The sequence below is a fragment of the Lepidochelys kempii genome, chromosome 19 (genome assembly GCF_965140265.1).
Source record: "Lepidochelys kempii isolate rLepKem1 chromosome 19, rLepKem1.hap2, whole genome shotgun sequence".
Classification (NCBI taxonomy): Eukaryota; Metazoa; Chordata; order Testudines; family Cheloniidae; genus Lepidochelys; species Lepidochelys kempii.
In genome coordinates, this window is record NC_133274.1 from 5,891,514 (window position 1) to 5,906,297 (window position 14,784).

The 14,784-nt window shown below is 58.9% G+C and overlaps 1 protein-coding gene across 1 annotated transcript in view; it reads right to left on the bottom strand.

The window, feature by feature from the left end:
* Positions 1 to 14,784, bottom strand: part of COL16A1 (collagen type XVI alpha 1 chain) — a 90,828-nt gene that overhangs the window by 64,577 nt on the left and 11,467 nt on the right. Inside the window, exons 3-8 of the mRNA XM_073317249.1 lie at positions 12,552 to 12,626; positions 12,283 to 12,400; positions 3,916 to 4,039; positions 2,902 to 3,177; positions 1,984 to 2,064; positions 1,147 to 1,272 (exon numbers count right to left, since the gene is read on the bottom strand). Of these exons, the coding sequence (XP_073173350.1) occupies positions 1,147 to 1,272; positions 1,984 to 2,064; positions 2,902 to 3,177; positions 3,916 to 4,039; positions 12,283 to 12,400; positions 12,552 to 12,626 (800 nt within the window). The remainder of the gene's footprint in view (positions 1 to 1,146; positions 1,273 to 1,983; positions 2,065 to 2,901; positions 3,178 to 3,915; positions 4,040 to 12,282; positions 12,401 to 12,551; positions 12,627 to 14,784) is intronic.

Consider the following 14,784-nt stretch of genomic DNA (forward strand, 5'->3'; position numbering starts at 1 on the left):
TAGAGGGGGAATGGAAAATGGTGGGATAATGGATCAGACAGCGTTATGTGCCAGAATCAAGCTGGTAAGAGCATTATTGCACTTGGCGGAGGGAGGGGGGTGAAGAAAGGAAGGAGAGAAAATCAAAGAGATTCACAGAAAGAAAGAAAGACATCTAGGCTCCATTGCAGGGGGTAACTGACCATGCCCCTCCGTACCCAGTGCACCCCCAATCAGCCAACCCTGCTTGCTCCCCTAAAACATCTGTATCTGCCCCCCCCCACCCCAGCACATCCCTACTTGGGATGCTCAGCTCACGTCCAAAGACACCCGTTCCGGTTCCCTAATCTCATCTACACACACACCATCTGTTGTCACTGCTTAGCCTGGCTTCACACTCTTCTTACAGCTATTTCAACCCACCCCCATCATCCCCTCCTGCACCCTGATCCTTTTCCCGGCTCTTCTCCAGACTCCGTCCAGTTGGCCTGGAGCCGGTGACCATACATCCTGTTTTGGCAGGGGCAGTCCCCTTTTTAAGCCCTGTCCCGGCCGTCCCGACTTTTTTTTGGCAAAAGTGGGCGTTTGTCCTGTTTGTTCTTGCAACTTGAGTTGGCAAAAGCAAACGGAACAAATGCCCATTTGTGTCAAAAGAAAGTGCAGTGCGGAGGAATGTGCGGGGCGGGGGGAGCGGCGATACCAGCCTCCTGCAGAGGGGAAGGCAGGGCTCAGGTGTGGGGCAGGCAGGTCTTGAGCAAGCAGCAAGTGCAACACCAGCCCTATGCGGGGCGGGGGGGGGGTAGGGCTCAGGCGAGCAGCTTGGGCCAGCCACATGCAGGGAGGGGGGCTCAGGCTAGCCCCACGTGGTGTCCCATTTTCCCTTTGGGAAATATGGTCACCCTATGGTGCCCAGAAATTAATGCAATATTCCAGGTAGAAGCACCCCAGAGAGAAGGACCATCACCTCCCAGCTACCTTCCTGCTCTGCGCCGGCTGCCCCAAGCGGCACTGGCTTTCCCTGCTGCCATGGGGCACAGCACACTCTTGTCTAGCTGGCTGTCAGCGCCTCTGATTCCTAGCTCCCCCTCTGCAGAGAGGATCAGGCATTCTGGGGCACTGAGCAGCCCTGTCCAGGATGTGCCCCCCTGGGCGATGCCCCGGTCTCACCTGAGTCTCCTCCAGGCAGAAGCAACGGGTGTAGACCTTGCCCTCCGTCCGCGGGTTGATCTCAATCAGGTTATTGCTCTGCATGCCCTCTGCCTGCCGCCGGGTTTTGGAGGCTTCGGAAAGGCACTGCTCAAAGGAAAGCGGGGGCTGGTTTCACCCCGGGGCCTGGGCAGACACCATCCCTCCGAGGCAGGGAGCTGAAGACAGTCACAGGCACAGCCCCAGCTCCCGGCTAGCGCCAGACAAAGTGCTCAGGGCATTTCCGGCAGCGCGGCCGATTCAGGGCACCTGCCGGCTCTGCCCCCCTCCAGATCTTGGTGCCAGCGGCCGATCAAACCCATGGGCCACCTAGTGTGACAGCCGATGTCCGGCCAATGGATGCTTCAAAGGAGAGAGTAACCCCCCTCCTCTGCTGCAGCTTTTGTGGCAATTTGCCCCCTAGGCACTGCGGGGTTTCCCTGACCCAGCCAGCTGTGGCCCTTTCCCCACCACAGAGCGGTTTGCAGCCCTGCTGGGTTTCACCCTTCCTGGGTCACTGAGGAGGCGACGTCTGATCCCGACATTAAGAAGGCTGTTTGCTGCGTTTGTGAATGTCACTGGCACTGTGGCCAGCAGAGCTCCTCAATCTGCTTTCCCCACCCTGCACAGCCCCAGGAAGGCAGCTCTGGAGAACACGGCCTGGTTGCTGGGGCAAGAGGGATATTAGCCAGGGGCCTGCCCCGCTGTGTGTGGACAGGGTCAGGCTGCAGAGGAGCAGAGCAAATCCCCAAGATCCTGTGTATGCCTCCTGGGGCAGGTGCTCCCCGCCGCACTATGGAGAGCACATGCCTAACTCACCCCGCCAGCCGAGATCTCACAGCAGCCTTCCTGCATCACCATCTCCGGGTCGCAGTAGATGTGGGCCTGCTGGATGTCAAACTGCAGGGGGTGGGGGGGAGGCAGACAGGCAGACACAATCAGATCACAAAGGGTCACCCTGGGCCTCCTGGGGTCAGGGGGGCAGCCAGTTAGCACGGCACCAGGACCCCCAGGGGGCTTGGGAAAGAATCACCTTGCAGGTGCAGTGAACCTAGCCCCCGGGCCTGTACAGAAATCAGAGGGGCAGTGGGGGTAGGACAGGCTCTGGAGTCCCTTTTCTAGGCCAGGACAGCACAGCCCCCAGCCCAGGCAGGGGCTCCTGTCACCAGCGAGGGAGGAGTCTGAGTTTTCCCTGAGTGCTGGCTCAGGAAGGAGCAAGGAAGGGGCAGGGGTGGCCTCGCCCGCCTACACCCACACCCACACCCGCGCACCCAGGCGATCCCTCTCCCTCTGCCACTCCACCCTTCCCTTGCCATGCTGACCCACCCTTAATACTGTCCTCCCCAAGCCAGTTCTCAGAGATCCACCGGCCCTCTCCTCATCCAGCCCCTCCTAGAGCCTCACTTCTCCCACCGGCTCCTCAAGGCGGGAGCATTTATGACACTCCACACCTGGGCCTCCTGTCCCATTCAGTGCTCGATGCTACTCAACTGACCAGGAGAGGTCGCTGCTCAGCAATGCCAGGTGGCAGCTGCACCCACCTGCCTGGCGCCCGGGACCCAGAATTCCTCCCCGGGCCAGGCAGGGCAGGGCCCTTCAGCTGCGGGCTCAGCTCTCAGCACCTCCCTCCCCATGCTGAAGGAAGCAAGCTGCGCGCCTCCCCCCCGCTGCAAACGGGCCCGGGCCCGCGCGCTCCACATTGCCGGTGCGTGCGCGGAGAGACCCGGGGCGGCTCACCGGGACAGGCGTGCCACGCACGGCGTCCAGACCGATGAAGGTATTGCCCTCGCTCGCCACGCCCCGCCGGGGCTCCAGGGGCTTGGAGGAGATGTAGCTGCAGTCCACGTGGACGGAGACCAGCTGGCTCTGCACGCTCAGGGCCATCTTGTGCCACTTCTGGTCAAAGAGGGAGGAAACCCCCTTCCCGGTGAAGACGTTGCTCACAAACTCCTTCTCCTGGGCCCGGGCCTGGAACTCCAGGCTCCTCTCTTGGCCGTTGATCCCCAGGGAGAGCTAGGCACAAAGGAGATGCTCTGGCTTAGGACGCTTTCAGCGGAGAGCGAGGGAGGAGACAGACAGACGTACAGGCGGGCGCAGGGACTGGGCCGAGCTAATGCCAGCCGCTGTGGCCTCCAAGCAGAGCTGGATCCCAGGGGCTCCTTGCCCGTTGGGTTTGGAGAGACCCATCCTGGCAATAAGGGTACAGGGCTGCCCTCACACCCACTGCTATCAACTCGGCTAACCCCACCCCTGCCTGGGGCAATGCGGGTAGAGCCATCCCTCCTCCTTGGGGGCCCAGGCCCGCCCACGTCTTCTGGCACCAGCAGGGTGTCGGAAGCCTCCCAGGATGCACTGGAGGCCGATGCGGGTGGCAGAGGGGGCGTGCGTCCCACCCCCGGCAATGCCAGAGCATGGGTGCAATTGGCTTCATCCGCCAGCGGCGAAGCACCAGAGGCAGCAGGGTGGACGGGGCGACCCGAGCCTCTTTGATCTGTAGCCTCCAGGACTGAAGTGGCCTGGTGGGACCCCGGCGCCTCTATGAGCCAGCAGTGCAAAGACTTGCAGCCACATGCGTTAACACCGCCTAGGGGACACCCTGGCCGGGGTATCTCCTGTACCACATGGCGCTTTACTTCCCTGTGTGTCCGGCTGCTCCAGGGAGCTCTAGTTCCTGGGGCGTAGCAACCGTGCTGGGGAAAACACGGCAGCAGGAGAGAGAAAGAAAGAAGGAGAGAAGGGAAGCAGAGGTACCTGGGGGTAGCCCTGCCGGTCGGTGACCTGGAAAAGGTACCAGTTCTCCTTGCTGCTCTGTTTCTTCAGGAGCAAAGTGATCACCAGGGTGAACTCATCAGGCAAGCCGTGGGGGAACACCTGTCTGGGGGGGGTGGAGAGGAGGGAAAGAGACCTAAGAGGAGGTAGAGAGGCAGCGCTGGGGGCCCCAGGGAATGGCCGGGGAGCTGGCTGCTCCTTTAGCATTGAAAGGGTCACTGCAGCCCAGCCCGGACCCTTACGAGAGGGTGAAGACGAGGGGGAAGCTCAGCTGTCCCCGAGAAGGCAGCCTGGCGGCTGCTGTTTACATCTGTGCAGACGCCTTCTTCAGTCCGGGGCGTCGGGGGCCGCAGAGCCGGACGAAGCGCAAACAGAAGAGTTCAGAGCAAAACAGGAAGTGCCCGCGTGCTGGGGGAGCGGGAGCTGTTTGTGTCTCCAGCAGGGAAGCGTCAGGGCTCTGGGCTGCTCTGGAGGTGCCAGCACTTATGAAACAGGAGCTCAGTGAGGGGCAGCCAGGCTCACGGAGCGCGGAGGGTCTGTCTGTTCTCAAAGCCGGGGCCAGCGTTGGCTAATGCATGCCAAAACCACACAACGATTCCCAGTGCGCCAAAACACACAGGAGAACAGACACCCAACACGCGCCCCCCAGACATCCCGACCCCCCCCCCAGACCCCACCAAACAGATGCACAAACGCCCCCAGCACGTGTATCCCACACTCACCCCCAAACATCCCCCAACACACATACACTCCTCCCAGACAGGCAGCCAAATACCCTGACACCCCCTAGACACCCCAACACCCCCCTCACACACACACACACTCCCAAACAGATGCATCCAACCCCCCCAAACATCTCCCAACACACACACTCCTAGACACCGAAACACCCACACCACCATGAACCCCCCAACCCAGTAGCACAACCCCCCCCCCCCCACGGGCCTCAAGCCAAATTCTAAAGCAATGCCCAAAGCTGAGGAAGCTCTTTGTACCCAGGCCAGCCCTGACCCAGGGTGGATGATAAATGAATTTCCACTCCTTCCCATGGATTCCTTCCCTGCCCAAAAGGCCAGGGCCTTGCCATTTTCTGCTCCCCTTGACCCAGCTCCAACCAAAACAACAGAAAAATGGCCCAGAAGTTTCCTCTTTTTCCTAAGCAAAGAAAAATGAAAGCGAAGAGTGCAGAGGCCCCAAATCCGAAACCTCTTCCTCATTCACTGCAGCAGCTGCCAACATCTGTCAGAGTCAGAGCAGACAGTGCACGTCTGTGTGGAGGTTCCACCGGACGGACTAACTCGAGCGCTGGTCATTTCCAGCTGCCGAATTGTTCCCACTGTCGCAAGAACATTGCCCAGCAGTGAGTCATGTCTTTACAAAGGATATCGCCCAGGTTATTCTTGGTTTCCATGCTGTCCGGAGCCTGCCAGTAGCTCTCTCAGAGGTGTGGATGGGACGGTCCCTGTTATCTATCCACGGGGGAAGGCCTGGGGATAAGGTCCCATCGCGCTGGGCGCCGCACATACCGTCCCTGCCTAAACAGGCAAGGCTGACAAAGGAAGGATTCTCAACTCCACTTGACAGATCGGGAGCTGGGCCACAGAAAGGTGGACTTGCCCAGGGTCACAGAGGGAGTCAGTGGCCGTGCTGAGGCTCGGCACCAGATCTCCAGAATCCCAGTCCAGCACCTTCACCACAGTGTCCTCTCTCAGTTCTCCCTACGACCCCTCTTTTTGGCAACTGGTGTCTGACCTCAGCCCAACATTTTCCCCTCCCCGTTACCAACCACAAAGACGCAGCCACCTCTGCTGGGCAGCTGGGAAAGGCAGATGGTCGTCACCCACGTTTATAAAAGCGCCCATCACCATTGCCTCTGGTCTCTCTTTGTGTCACTTCAATCAGGAGAACAACATCCAGAGCAGAGCAAGCCCCCCAGAGCCCAGAAAGCACTCCCCAGGGGTGCCAGTTTGGAGTGGGCACTGGAAAGACCAAAGTCGGCTCATGCTGGGGAGGAGCCAGCCCCATTCAGCTCACTTAGGGGGACACGTTATTGAAAGGTACAAGGCTGAGCTGCCTGCCTCAAATGCTGCCTGGTGAGAATAACCCCCCCTTCCACCATCCAGTGCGCTGCAGAAGCTGGGTGAAGGGCAGCAGGACGAGCCACCGATCCCTGCCCCGCCCCCATGGGAGGGGTGAGAGCAGCGGGCGCTGGCTGCTGTTAATGGGGCCGGGGAGTGAAACCAGCCTGCTGAGAACAGAGGGCATGTCACCACTTACAGCCCTGGCACGGCGGCATGGACTGAACCCAGTCACGGGAGGCAGAGAGATGACCTTCAGCGTACATGTCCTGGCAGACTCTAGTGTTCATTTATAGCCATCAGGACACCTCCAAGCCATCCCAGCATTGGGGGGCTGGCATGGGGAGGGATGGCCTTCTGCCTTCTGAAGTTCCCCTGCAGTTTCACATTAGGTCACAGAATTCTTCACTGGCTGTCTTTAGCTGCTGCCACGTTCCACCCTAGAGGGGGCTGCCTTTTGACAGTGGGTGACATGATTCCTATCTGAACACGACAGAGGGTGCAGCGGATACGCAAGGGGTTGTGAGGAGGAGCCCGGGCAGGTGCTAACCCTGTTCAGATGGTTCCCTTGCCAATCCCTGTGCAGCTGGGTACAAAAGCCGGAGGCGAAGGGAGATACTTCCCGCCCAAGGAGTGAGAGACGCGAACATTTCCGGCATGGTGCAATCGCTTCTTAGGCATCAACTATTTGGCCTGCTCCTGTCCTCGCCACAGAGACAAGCTCCAGGTTGCCTGCCTATCCTGGCTCCTCATTTGCTTTCCCACTGCATGTCTGGTGCATGACCCAGCCCAGCAAGCGAGCACCAAGAGGAGGGGCTGGCAACGGTGCACCCTGAGATACAGATGAACTCAACGCTCCCCACCCCAAACAGCCACTGCAGGCCCGGACCCACCCCCCCAGCTGCGATCACTTTAGCAGCCAGCTCAAGGCGTAACTGGAAAAAGAGAGAGGAGGGGAAACCAAGGGGACTGAAAGCAGAGACTCAAAGAGGAGATGGCAGGAGTGCTTTGTGAGCCAATCACCCTCCAGCAGCTCAGCCAGAGGCCGTGGGCTCAACACCTCTGCCTTCCACACAGCACCGACCGCCAGGCCATGGCTGCTCGTGTGTAGCACCACTGATACGAAACCCACAGCCAAACCAGGAACGTCACCTACCCCCCTTCCCAGGGCTCAGCTTCATTAACAGAGAGAAACATCCACTCTACCCTTCTCCCCAGGCTGGGCTGCCCCTACAGCTCCTCCCTTGGAACAGCTCAGCCCACCCCCTAGGTCCTTTCTCTCCAGAACACCTCTCCCACGTCCATTACATCCAAGCAAAGTAACAACCTACTTAACCCTTTTGCAGCAGGACTGACACCTATTAACAGGCTGGGGAGTTCCAGGCAAACCCCACCAGCCTAATGAGTGGCTTAGTCAAGGTCCCATCCAGCCCCAAATGGCTCTGGAGAGAGACCAGGCAGCTAGGATGTTTTGACAATTTCAGAACAATTCCAAGGGACCATTGTGATCCTCCAGTCAAACCTCCTGTACAGCCCAGGTCAGAGAACATCCCCCCCAGAATCCCTAGAGCAGACCTTTCAGAACACCCAATCCTGAGACAAACATCGCCAGTGACAGAGAATCCACCGTGACCCTTGTCAGCTGCTCCAATTGTTCGGTACTCTCGCTGTTAACATGTACACCTTATTGCCACTCTGAATTTGTCCAGCTTCAGCTTCCGGCCACTAGATCATGTTAGATTATTAGCTAGAGCGTATCATCAAATATTTGTGCCCCATGTCAGTACTTACAGTCTGTAACCGGGTCACCCCTGAACCTCCCGTTTGTGAAGCTAAATAAACTGAGAGCTCCCTGAGTCTATCCCTAGAAGGCAGGTTTTGCTCATCACCATTGTACGCAGCTGCTGGCCCTTGCTGGGGCCCATTCCACAGCCCTGGGGAAGGCACTTTTTCAAAGGCATGAGGGAACTCAGCTGCAGCAGGAGACCTGAGCGAGGGCCAGTTAAAAGCAATTACAACTCGACTGACCCACCACAGCCTGGCAGAATCCAATTCCTCCTTGCATGACAGAGCATTGCCTCTCCGCTTGGCTGTGGCCTGGGGAGCCCAGGATTTCGTGGGAGCCATTCCGTGTCTTGTGACCATTTGGGATTGAGGGGGACAGGGATCCGTATTGTTTGTATGACAGTAGCAGTGCTAGGCGCTGCTCATACACATGGTAAGAGACGGCCCCAGCTCTGAAGAGCTCACAAGACAGACAAGGCCGAAGTGTGACCTCACTTTACAGAATGGAGGCACAGAGAGGTTAACTGACTGGCCCACGGTCACACAGGCAGGCTGTGGCACAGCTGGGAACTGAATCCTGGTCTCCTGAGCCCCAGTCCAGTGCCTTAACCAAGCAAGGCGATGAGGGACAAGCCAAGCTGCTCCAGGCTCAGCTTGGAGAAGCAGCCACAAGTCTCCTGCTGCTCTCTGAACCCCCTGGGTCCAGGCTGGGATCGCCTGGGAGCAGAGGTTTCCACTCTGAGACATTTCCACAAGCTAGCCTCTCTCTCTGTCTCTCATTCCAGCACCTCCACTTCTAGCTGAAAACCAGGCAAACACAAGCCATGGACAACACCACAGTCCTGATGTTCCAGCAGCTGAATGGGGCGGAGGGTGGAAAATTCAAGGGCAGGAAACTCCTATTTCACCTGACCCAGTTTGCTCATCCCCAGCAGAAAGTCCCCTCCTGAATGCTGAGCTCCAGTGCACTTGAGAGCAAGCGAGCGAGCGAGCAGGGCTTCATTAAACAGTCTGAAATATCTGTTTTGGATGCCGACCTTGCCAACAGGATCTAGGCAGCTCTTGGCTTCCTCTCCGCTGTGCCAACTCTTTACCCAGCTTCTGCTTGAGAGTGGGATTAACGGTTTGGACGGGCAGAGGCTCTGCCAGGGCTGAGGCTGTGAGGAAGCCCTGCTGAGTGCGGACAGGACCCCAAAGCTCTCCCCCGGGCAGGAGCAGGTGATTACTGGTGGCTGTCCAGGACCCTCCTCTATTCCCCACTGTTTTTTCATGTGGGGTTCTTTATAGAGGGGTGCGAGAGAAATCAGCAGGAAAGGCTTGAAGTGATTAAGTAACTAATCCAAGGTCACACAGGGAGTCAGTGGCAAAGCCAGGAATTCAGCCCAGGTCTCCTGAGTTCCCAGCAGGGGTCCTAACGACCAGGCCATCTTTCCTCAGGGCCGGGTACCCTCTAACCTGCATTGTGAGCTGGAGCTTGCTAGAGCTGGGTCAGGGACAGGGTGAGCCAGCTGGATGTGGGAGCTGTTTATACCACATGCCCTTTGGGGCGCGGGGCCTAGCAACCGGCTTCCCAAGGCGACAGGTAGCTGGAAGGAGATGGACTCGCTCCTGGCTCCCCCCACTCACACCTGCACCTGGACTAGCCAAGCCGGTGGGAGCTTCCAGTCACTGAGAAAAGAGCTATGCCCGTCCCATCCACAGCTACCCACTGGGCAACTGATGCTGCAGCCCTGATCCTCACGCTCACGCTCACACTCAGTCCTTCCCCGGCACCATGCACGTTTACACGGGCCGTGGGGGAGCCACTGCGCAAAGGAGCGTGCGTGGGAAAGAAGCCCGGGTTGCACAGGATGACGGGAGAGGGCCCAGCGGGGCAGTCTCCAAGCGGCCAGCCCCTGCTGAAAGGAACAGCCTGGCTAGTCACTGCTAAGCATTTCAACCCGCCAGTCTAGACCCATCCCGCTGCTTGCCAAGACGGGGATAGAAAACACACGCACAGAGTGGCTATTGCATAAGGCCCTGGCCAGCGTCCCGGCTGAATTGCTTCACTACATGATTTACTTTCGAGGATTAAGATGGTCCTCGCTGCACACAGCCTGCAGCTGGGACACCCGCGCACCCCCTGCCCTGGGAGCCTCCAACCCAGACCTGCTCTGCCACCCCAGCACGGTGCGCACAACTGACCCAGCTGCCAGCTCCCACACTGGGGAGGGGGCCCTCCACAGCGCGATCCTCAACATCCCACCCAGCCCCAGGAGGGTGCTGGGCTTGGCCCTGTGACCATAACCTTGCCCCGGCTCTCTGCCAACTCTGCTTTCCATAGCACAGAGCCAGCCTCTCTGGATTCGGATCAGGGCTCCTGCGCCGGGCGGCAGGCAGGAGAAGGAGCTATGGGAGCCATGGTGCAGGGTGGGCTCCATGTCTGACCATTGGGCAGGGCAGCCGGAGATGGTGACAAGCCCATTAGTCGGGAAGGAAAGAGGGGAGTCGATTTGGGTTCCAGACTGAGCAGCAGCCTCCCGAGGTGCTGAGGTCCGAGGGGTCCTCCCAGAGTCTTCTCCTCACTGGCTGCACAGGGCTCCCCATGCAGCAGCTGGAGGCCCCAAGGACGAGATTTCCCCTCCCCTCACAAACAGGCCCTTCCAGGCTCCCCCAGGCTCTGCAGCAGCCACATAATTCAGGTCTGAAATCACCATAGACGCAAAGGCTCAATGCCGGGCAGGGTCCCTTCCCTGCCTTGTGTGACCTAAAAGACCCCAGGACGCTTTTCATAAGAGCAGGGGTTTGCCCGGGTGCTGTTGGTGAGAATGTCCCCTTGCCACCTGCGCTATGAACCCGCCAGCTGCTACCCTCCACCCCAGAGGCAGCTGTGACAGCTGTAATCTGCAAGGTGCCAGGCAATGCTCTGGGCAGAAGATGCATGCTCCAGACATGGGTGGTGTTATTATTCCTGAATAAGCAGCTCACTGCTCAACACCGGTGGGGGGGCGGGGGGGAAGGGGGCAGCAAAGCTCCCAGCTCAGCATCATTTGCCAAGCAGTTGCTGAAGCAGAGCGCAGCGAAGAGCCTGACCCTTCGTACCCGTACGGAGGAGCTGCTGCTGAGAGAAGTGATTTGTGGGGTCTAATGAGTCTGACCTTGCCCCTTTAAACAAAGCGAGTGGGGAAGAAATTCCGACTGCTGTGTCTTGCCAGCCTCGGAGACCCAGACATTGCTTTCTCCTCCCTAACGCTTGGGGCTTAGAGCAAGGGGGGCAGTGAGCTGGGAAACCCGGGCTAAAATACTACCGCCGTATTCCAGAGCCACACACCCTCAGACACATCGGAGCAACACCCTGCCCAAGGATCAATGACAGTGGAGTGGGTCGTCAGGCCATAGCTAAGGCTGGTGCAGAGTTCTCACGAATGGTACAGTATTCTCCGGGAATGGAGCCCTCCCACTGGACAACACTCTGCGCCCGTAATAAGACTGCGGTGCTCTGCATTAATGGTTCAGATACACTGGAGTGACACCTGGTAACCCCAAAACACACACAGCAGCATTCCAGAGTAAGGGTTCAAGACAGCAGAGGAAGACATCTCTTACGAATACACAGCACTGTATAGTCATTCACTAAAATACCACGGCAGCAGCCGGGTGACTGCCGTGGTTTGGACCACGACTGCAGGAGAGGGCTGTAGCAGGGGCTAGGGTGTTGGCCTGCCAGAGCTGTTTTCCCAGCAGGGCTGGGACAAAGGAGACCAGAAACACAGGCGGATGGCAGAGGCAAGCCAAATCCACCTCCAGGGAAAGCCACCCACCTCAGCAACTGGGGAGAGAGGAGTGAAGTCAGGTGACTTCCCCAGGCTCTGCCCCTACCCCCAATCCATCCCGCAGCATCACGCCCCACTGAATCACTGCTTCTCTCCCTGCACACGAGGTAGTGGCCCGGCTATCCCGGAGAGGCGCAGAGTGCCTTTCAGCTCCTGAGAGGGACAGTCAGCAGCTGCCGCCCTGGGATTTCCAGGCCTGGCTGCCTGCCAGCCAAGAGCTTGGTTGTGAGAGGAGGCAAGTCACAACACATCAGCATGCAGCAGGAAGAGCAGGGCACCGGGCCGGAGCGTTCTGCTAACCAAACAAGTGGAATCCGCAGTGCAGCCCTGGCTCACCTGGGCCCCGGTGACAGCACATGGCCCACAGAAGCATCCCCGGCCCACAGGAGCCCTCCTTTAGTCTGCACTGCGCAGCCCGGGAGCAGGCTCAGACGCACAGGGTGGGAGCTTCTGCCTGTTCTCTTCAGGGCAGGGCTGTTTTGCACTGTGTGTCTGTACAGCCCCTAGCACTTAAAGGCCACATTCTCAATTGGGACGTCCAGCCACTTCCTGCAATCAGTGGCTTCAAGTCTGGGGGTCTGGCAGCCCCCTGTTGGAAAGGAACTCCCCCCTGTGCCTTTCTCAGTTAACCCTTCACCACCCAACGGTAACAGGCGGACCAGCTGGGTACTTACTGCGTGGGTTGGACCAGGGGTGTGCTGCCCAGCCGGAGGATCAGGGGCCCTTTGGGATTGCGGATTTTCTTTACAGATGAGGTCTTCAGAAGAGCAAACCGCTTAATAAGATTAAAACCTGCAGGAGAGGGGCGGGGGCGGAGGGGGGGGGGGGAGCGGAACACAGGTGAGACTCAGGTGGCAAAGCTCCCGGCCTGCTGCAGGATGGATGGTCCTGCCGAGCCAGGAGAGTGGCCAGCCCGGCCAGGCCTTTTGGCCCGCACACTCACCGGTTATATTGACATGCTTGTCACTGGCCTGGTCTAGCTTCAGCCCCTCCTGCTGCAGACGTGGACATCGCTCGCCTGGAAGAGAGACCGCTGTCAGCGACAACAGGCCCGCAGCGCTCAGATTGCCAGCGAGCCGTAAGAGGCGGAATGGGAACCCAGGGGTCGGGCGTGGCCACAGGGCTTCCCCCACACTGGCGCCATGCTCGCACGCGGACCCCAGTCAGCAGGCCCCTGAATGCGAGTGTCCCCAAGGTGTGGCTGCCAGGACTGACTAATAAAAACAAGCCCCCAGCTTCTCACTGAGCCGCGTGAAGGTGGCTTGGTCTGGGCGTCGGGGTGACAGGTTATGAAGCCCTATCCGCTGCTAGGTTGTTCGATCAGATTTGTACCAAGGGGCCCGATATTGTCCCCACCTGGCAGCAGTAAAACCAGTCTGGAGGGTCCACAGGCAGCTCAGAGCGGAGAGGGTCCTGCAGCACAGACATTAAGGATCGAGCAACCCACGGGCCACTAATGCAGCCCCTGTCCTAGCGGGGCCCCTTCTGCTTAGGGTGGAGGTGCATTGGCAGGGCAGTGGGGGGGACACTGCGCCCCAACTGTCTGTGCTGTCTCTGTTCTGGTGATAACCAGGAACCTCAAATCTCCAGGGTTCTTCCACTGGCACTTTTTGCTGGCGTGTTTTGAACAGGCTCTTTGCACCAGTTTATTGACTCATATTTTCCCCCTGCTCTGCCATGCTGGGAAGGTGATTAATTTGCTCCAGCCTCAGCAGAGTAGGGGGAGATTCTCCCCCCTCCACCGAATTATGCAACAGCATTGCAGGCCCCCATCGCATCTTCCCTCAGCCTCTCCGCTTCGGATCCAGCAGGGCCACTGGGGTCTGGGGACTGATCATATTCCCCCTCATCAATCACGCTGGTGGCTGGCAGGTCTGAGATCATTTCCCCCCTCAAACTATTGGAATGAACCCACGCCAAAGGGTCTTGTTCAGTCTGCCAGGCCAGAGCGGATTTAACGCCAAAAAAAAAAAAAACCCCATCCAGCAAAGGGCAGATCCCAGCTCCCCTAGAAATCCCTTTGTCCCAGGGTCCCCCAGGCCCTGTTCCTGCTCTCGGAGTCGATGTTCTATCTCGCCCCACCGCGCATGCACCGTGCGTACTCGAGTGGCTGAAGAAAGCCAAGAGCTGTGGGGCTGCAAGGGGCAGAACGCACACTTCTGATGCCACTGGTCACTCATGTGGGGACCTCTGCTAACCAGCAGGGTTTGTGGTGTCCCCAGCCTGGAGAGCTGCTGGCTAAGGGCAGCCGAAGTCGCAAGCCTTTGCAAAGAGGTTTTCCCTGCTCCTGGGGGCTAACTCTCTCCCACACCACCCCCTTTCTGCCCCTTTAAGCTTCTTGATGTCAGGAACCCAGAGATGGATCTGAGCTGCGATTCTGAATTTCGAACACCCCCAAAAAGTCAGATTCCTTTAGGGCTCATGGGTTAATTACATTCCTTACCCCCAACCCACCTTCCCCTGTTGCCTGATGTCACTTCCTAGCATGTGTCTACCCCCAAACGCCCCCCTTTCTGCGACCTGGCCATGGCTGCTGCCAGGAAGCTGAGAGACAAGTGGGAGGATGGGGATTAAGTCAGCTGGGAAATGCGAGTCGCCTGCTGTTTACGGCATCCTGGGCCAACTCCTGGGAAAAACAAACCATCTCCAAGTCAAGGCGCTGGAATATGATCCCTGCTTGGTGGCAGGCAGGATCGCAGATAGCCAGAGACAGGGCAGCACACGCTGCATGGCGGGGGGGGGGTGTCTTTCTGCTGTTCCCCAGGGGTTGTTGAGGTGCTCCGGTCCCTCAGCCCCTGAGCCGGTGCCTGAGGCTCTGGGGGATCCGCTCTGGTGGGGAGTTGACCGTCTTCCTTCGTGGATTCGGAACTGCTCCCATCCCAGTGGCTGCACCGGCACCATAACCAAAGAGAGAGTTGCTGGGGCAGAGCAGGGCAGGGGGGGTGTCTCGCGGTGACCGACCAACCGAGGCGGGGCGGGCGTCCCAGGAACTCTCCCAGCAAAAGGGGGAGGTACCAGCCTACTGCCCAGGGCACAAAGTGGGGAGCATTGCAGGGACCATGAGAGGTGGGCAGAGCCACGGTGCTACAAACTAGCCCCTTGGTGCTGCTCTGACCTTAATGTGGGGGAACAGCCCCCTGGAAACCCACTGGGCAAGGGGCCTCCTTGGACGGGCA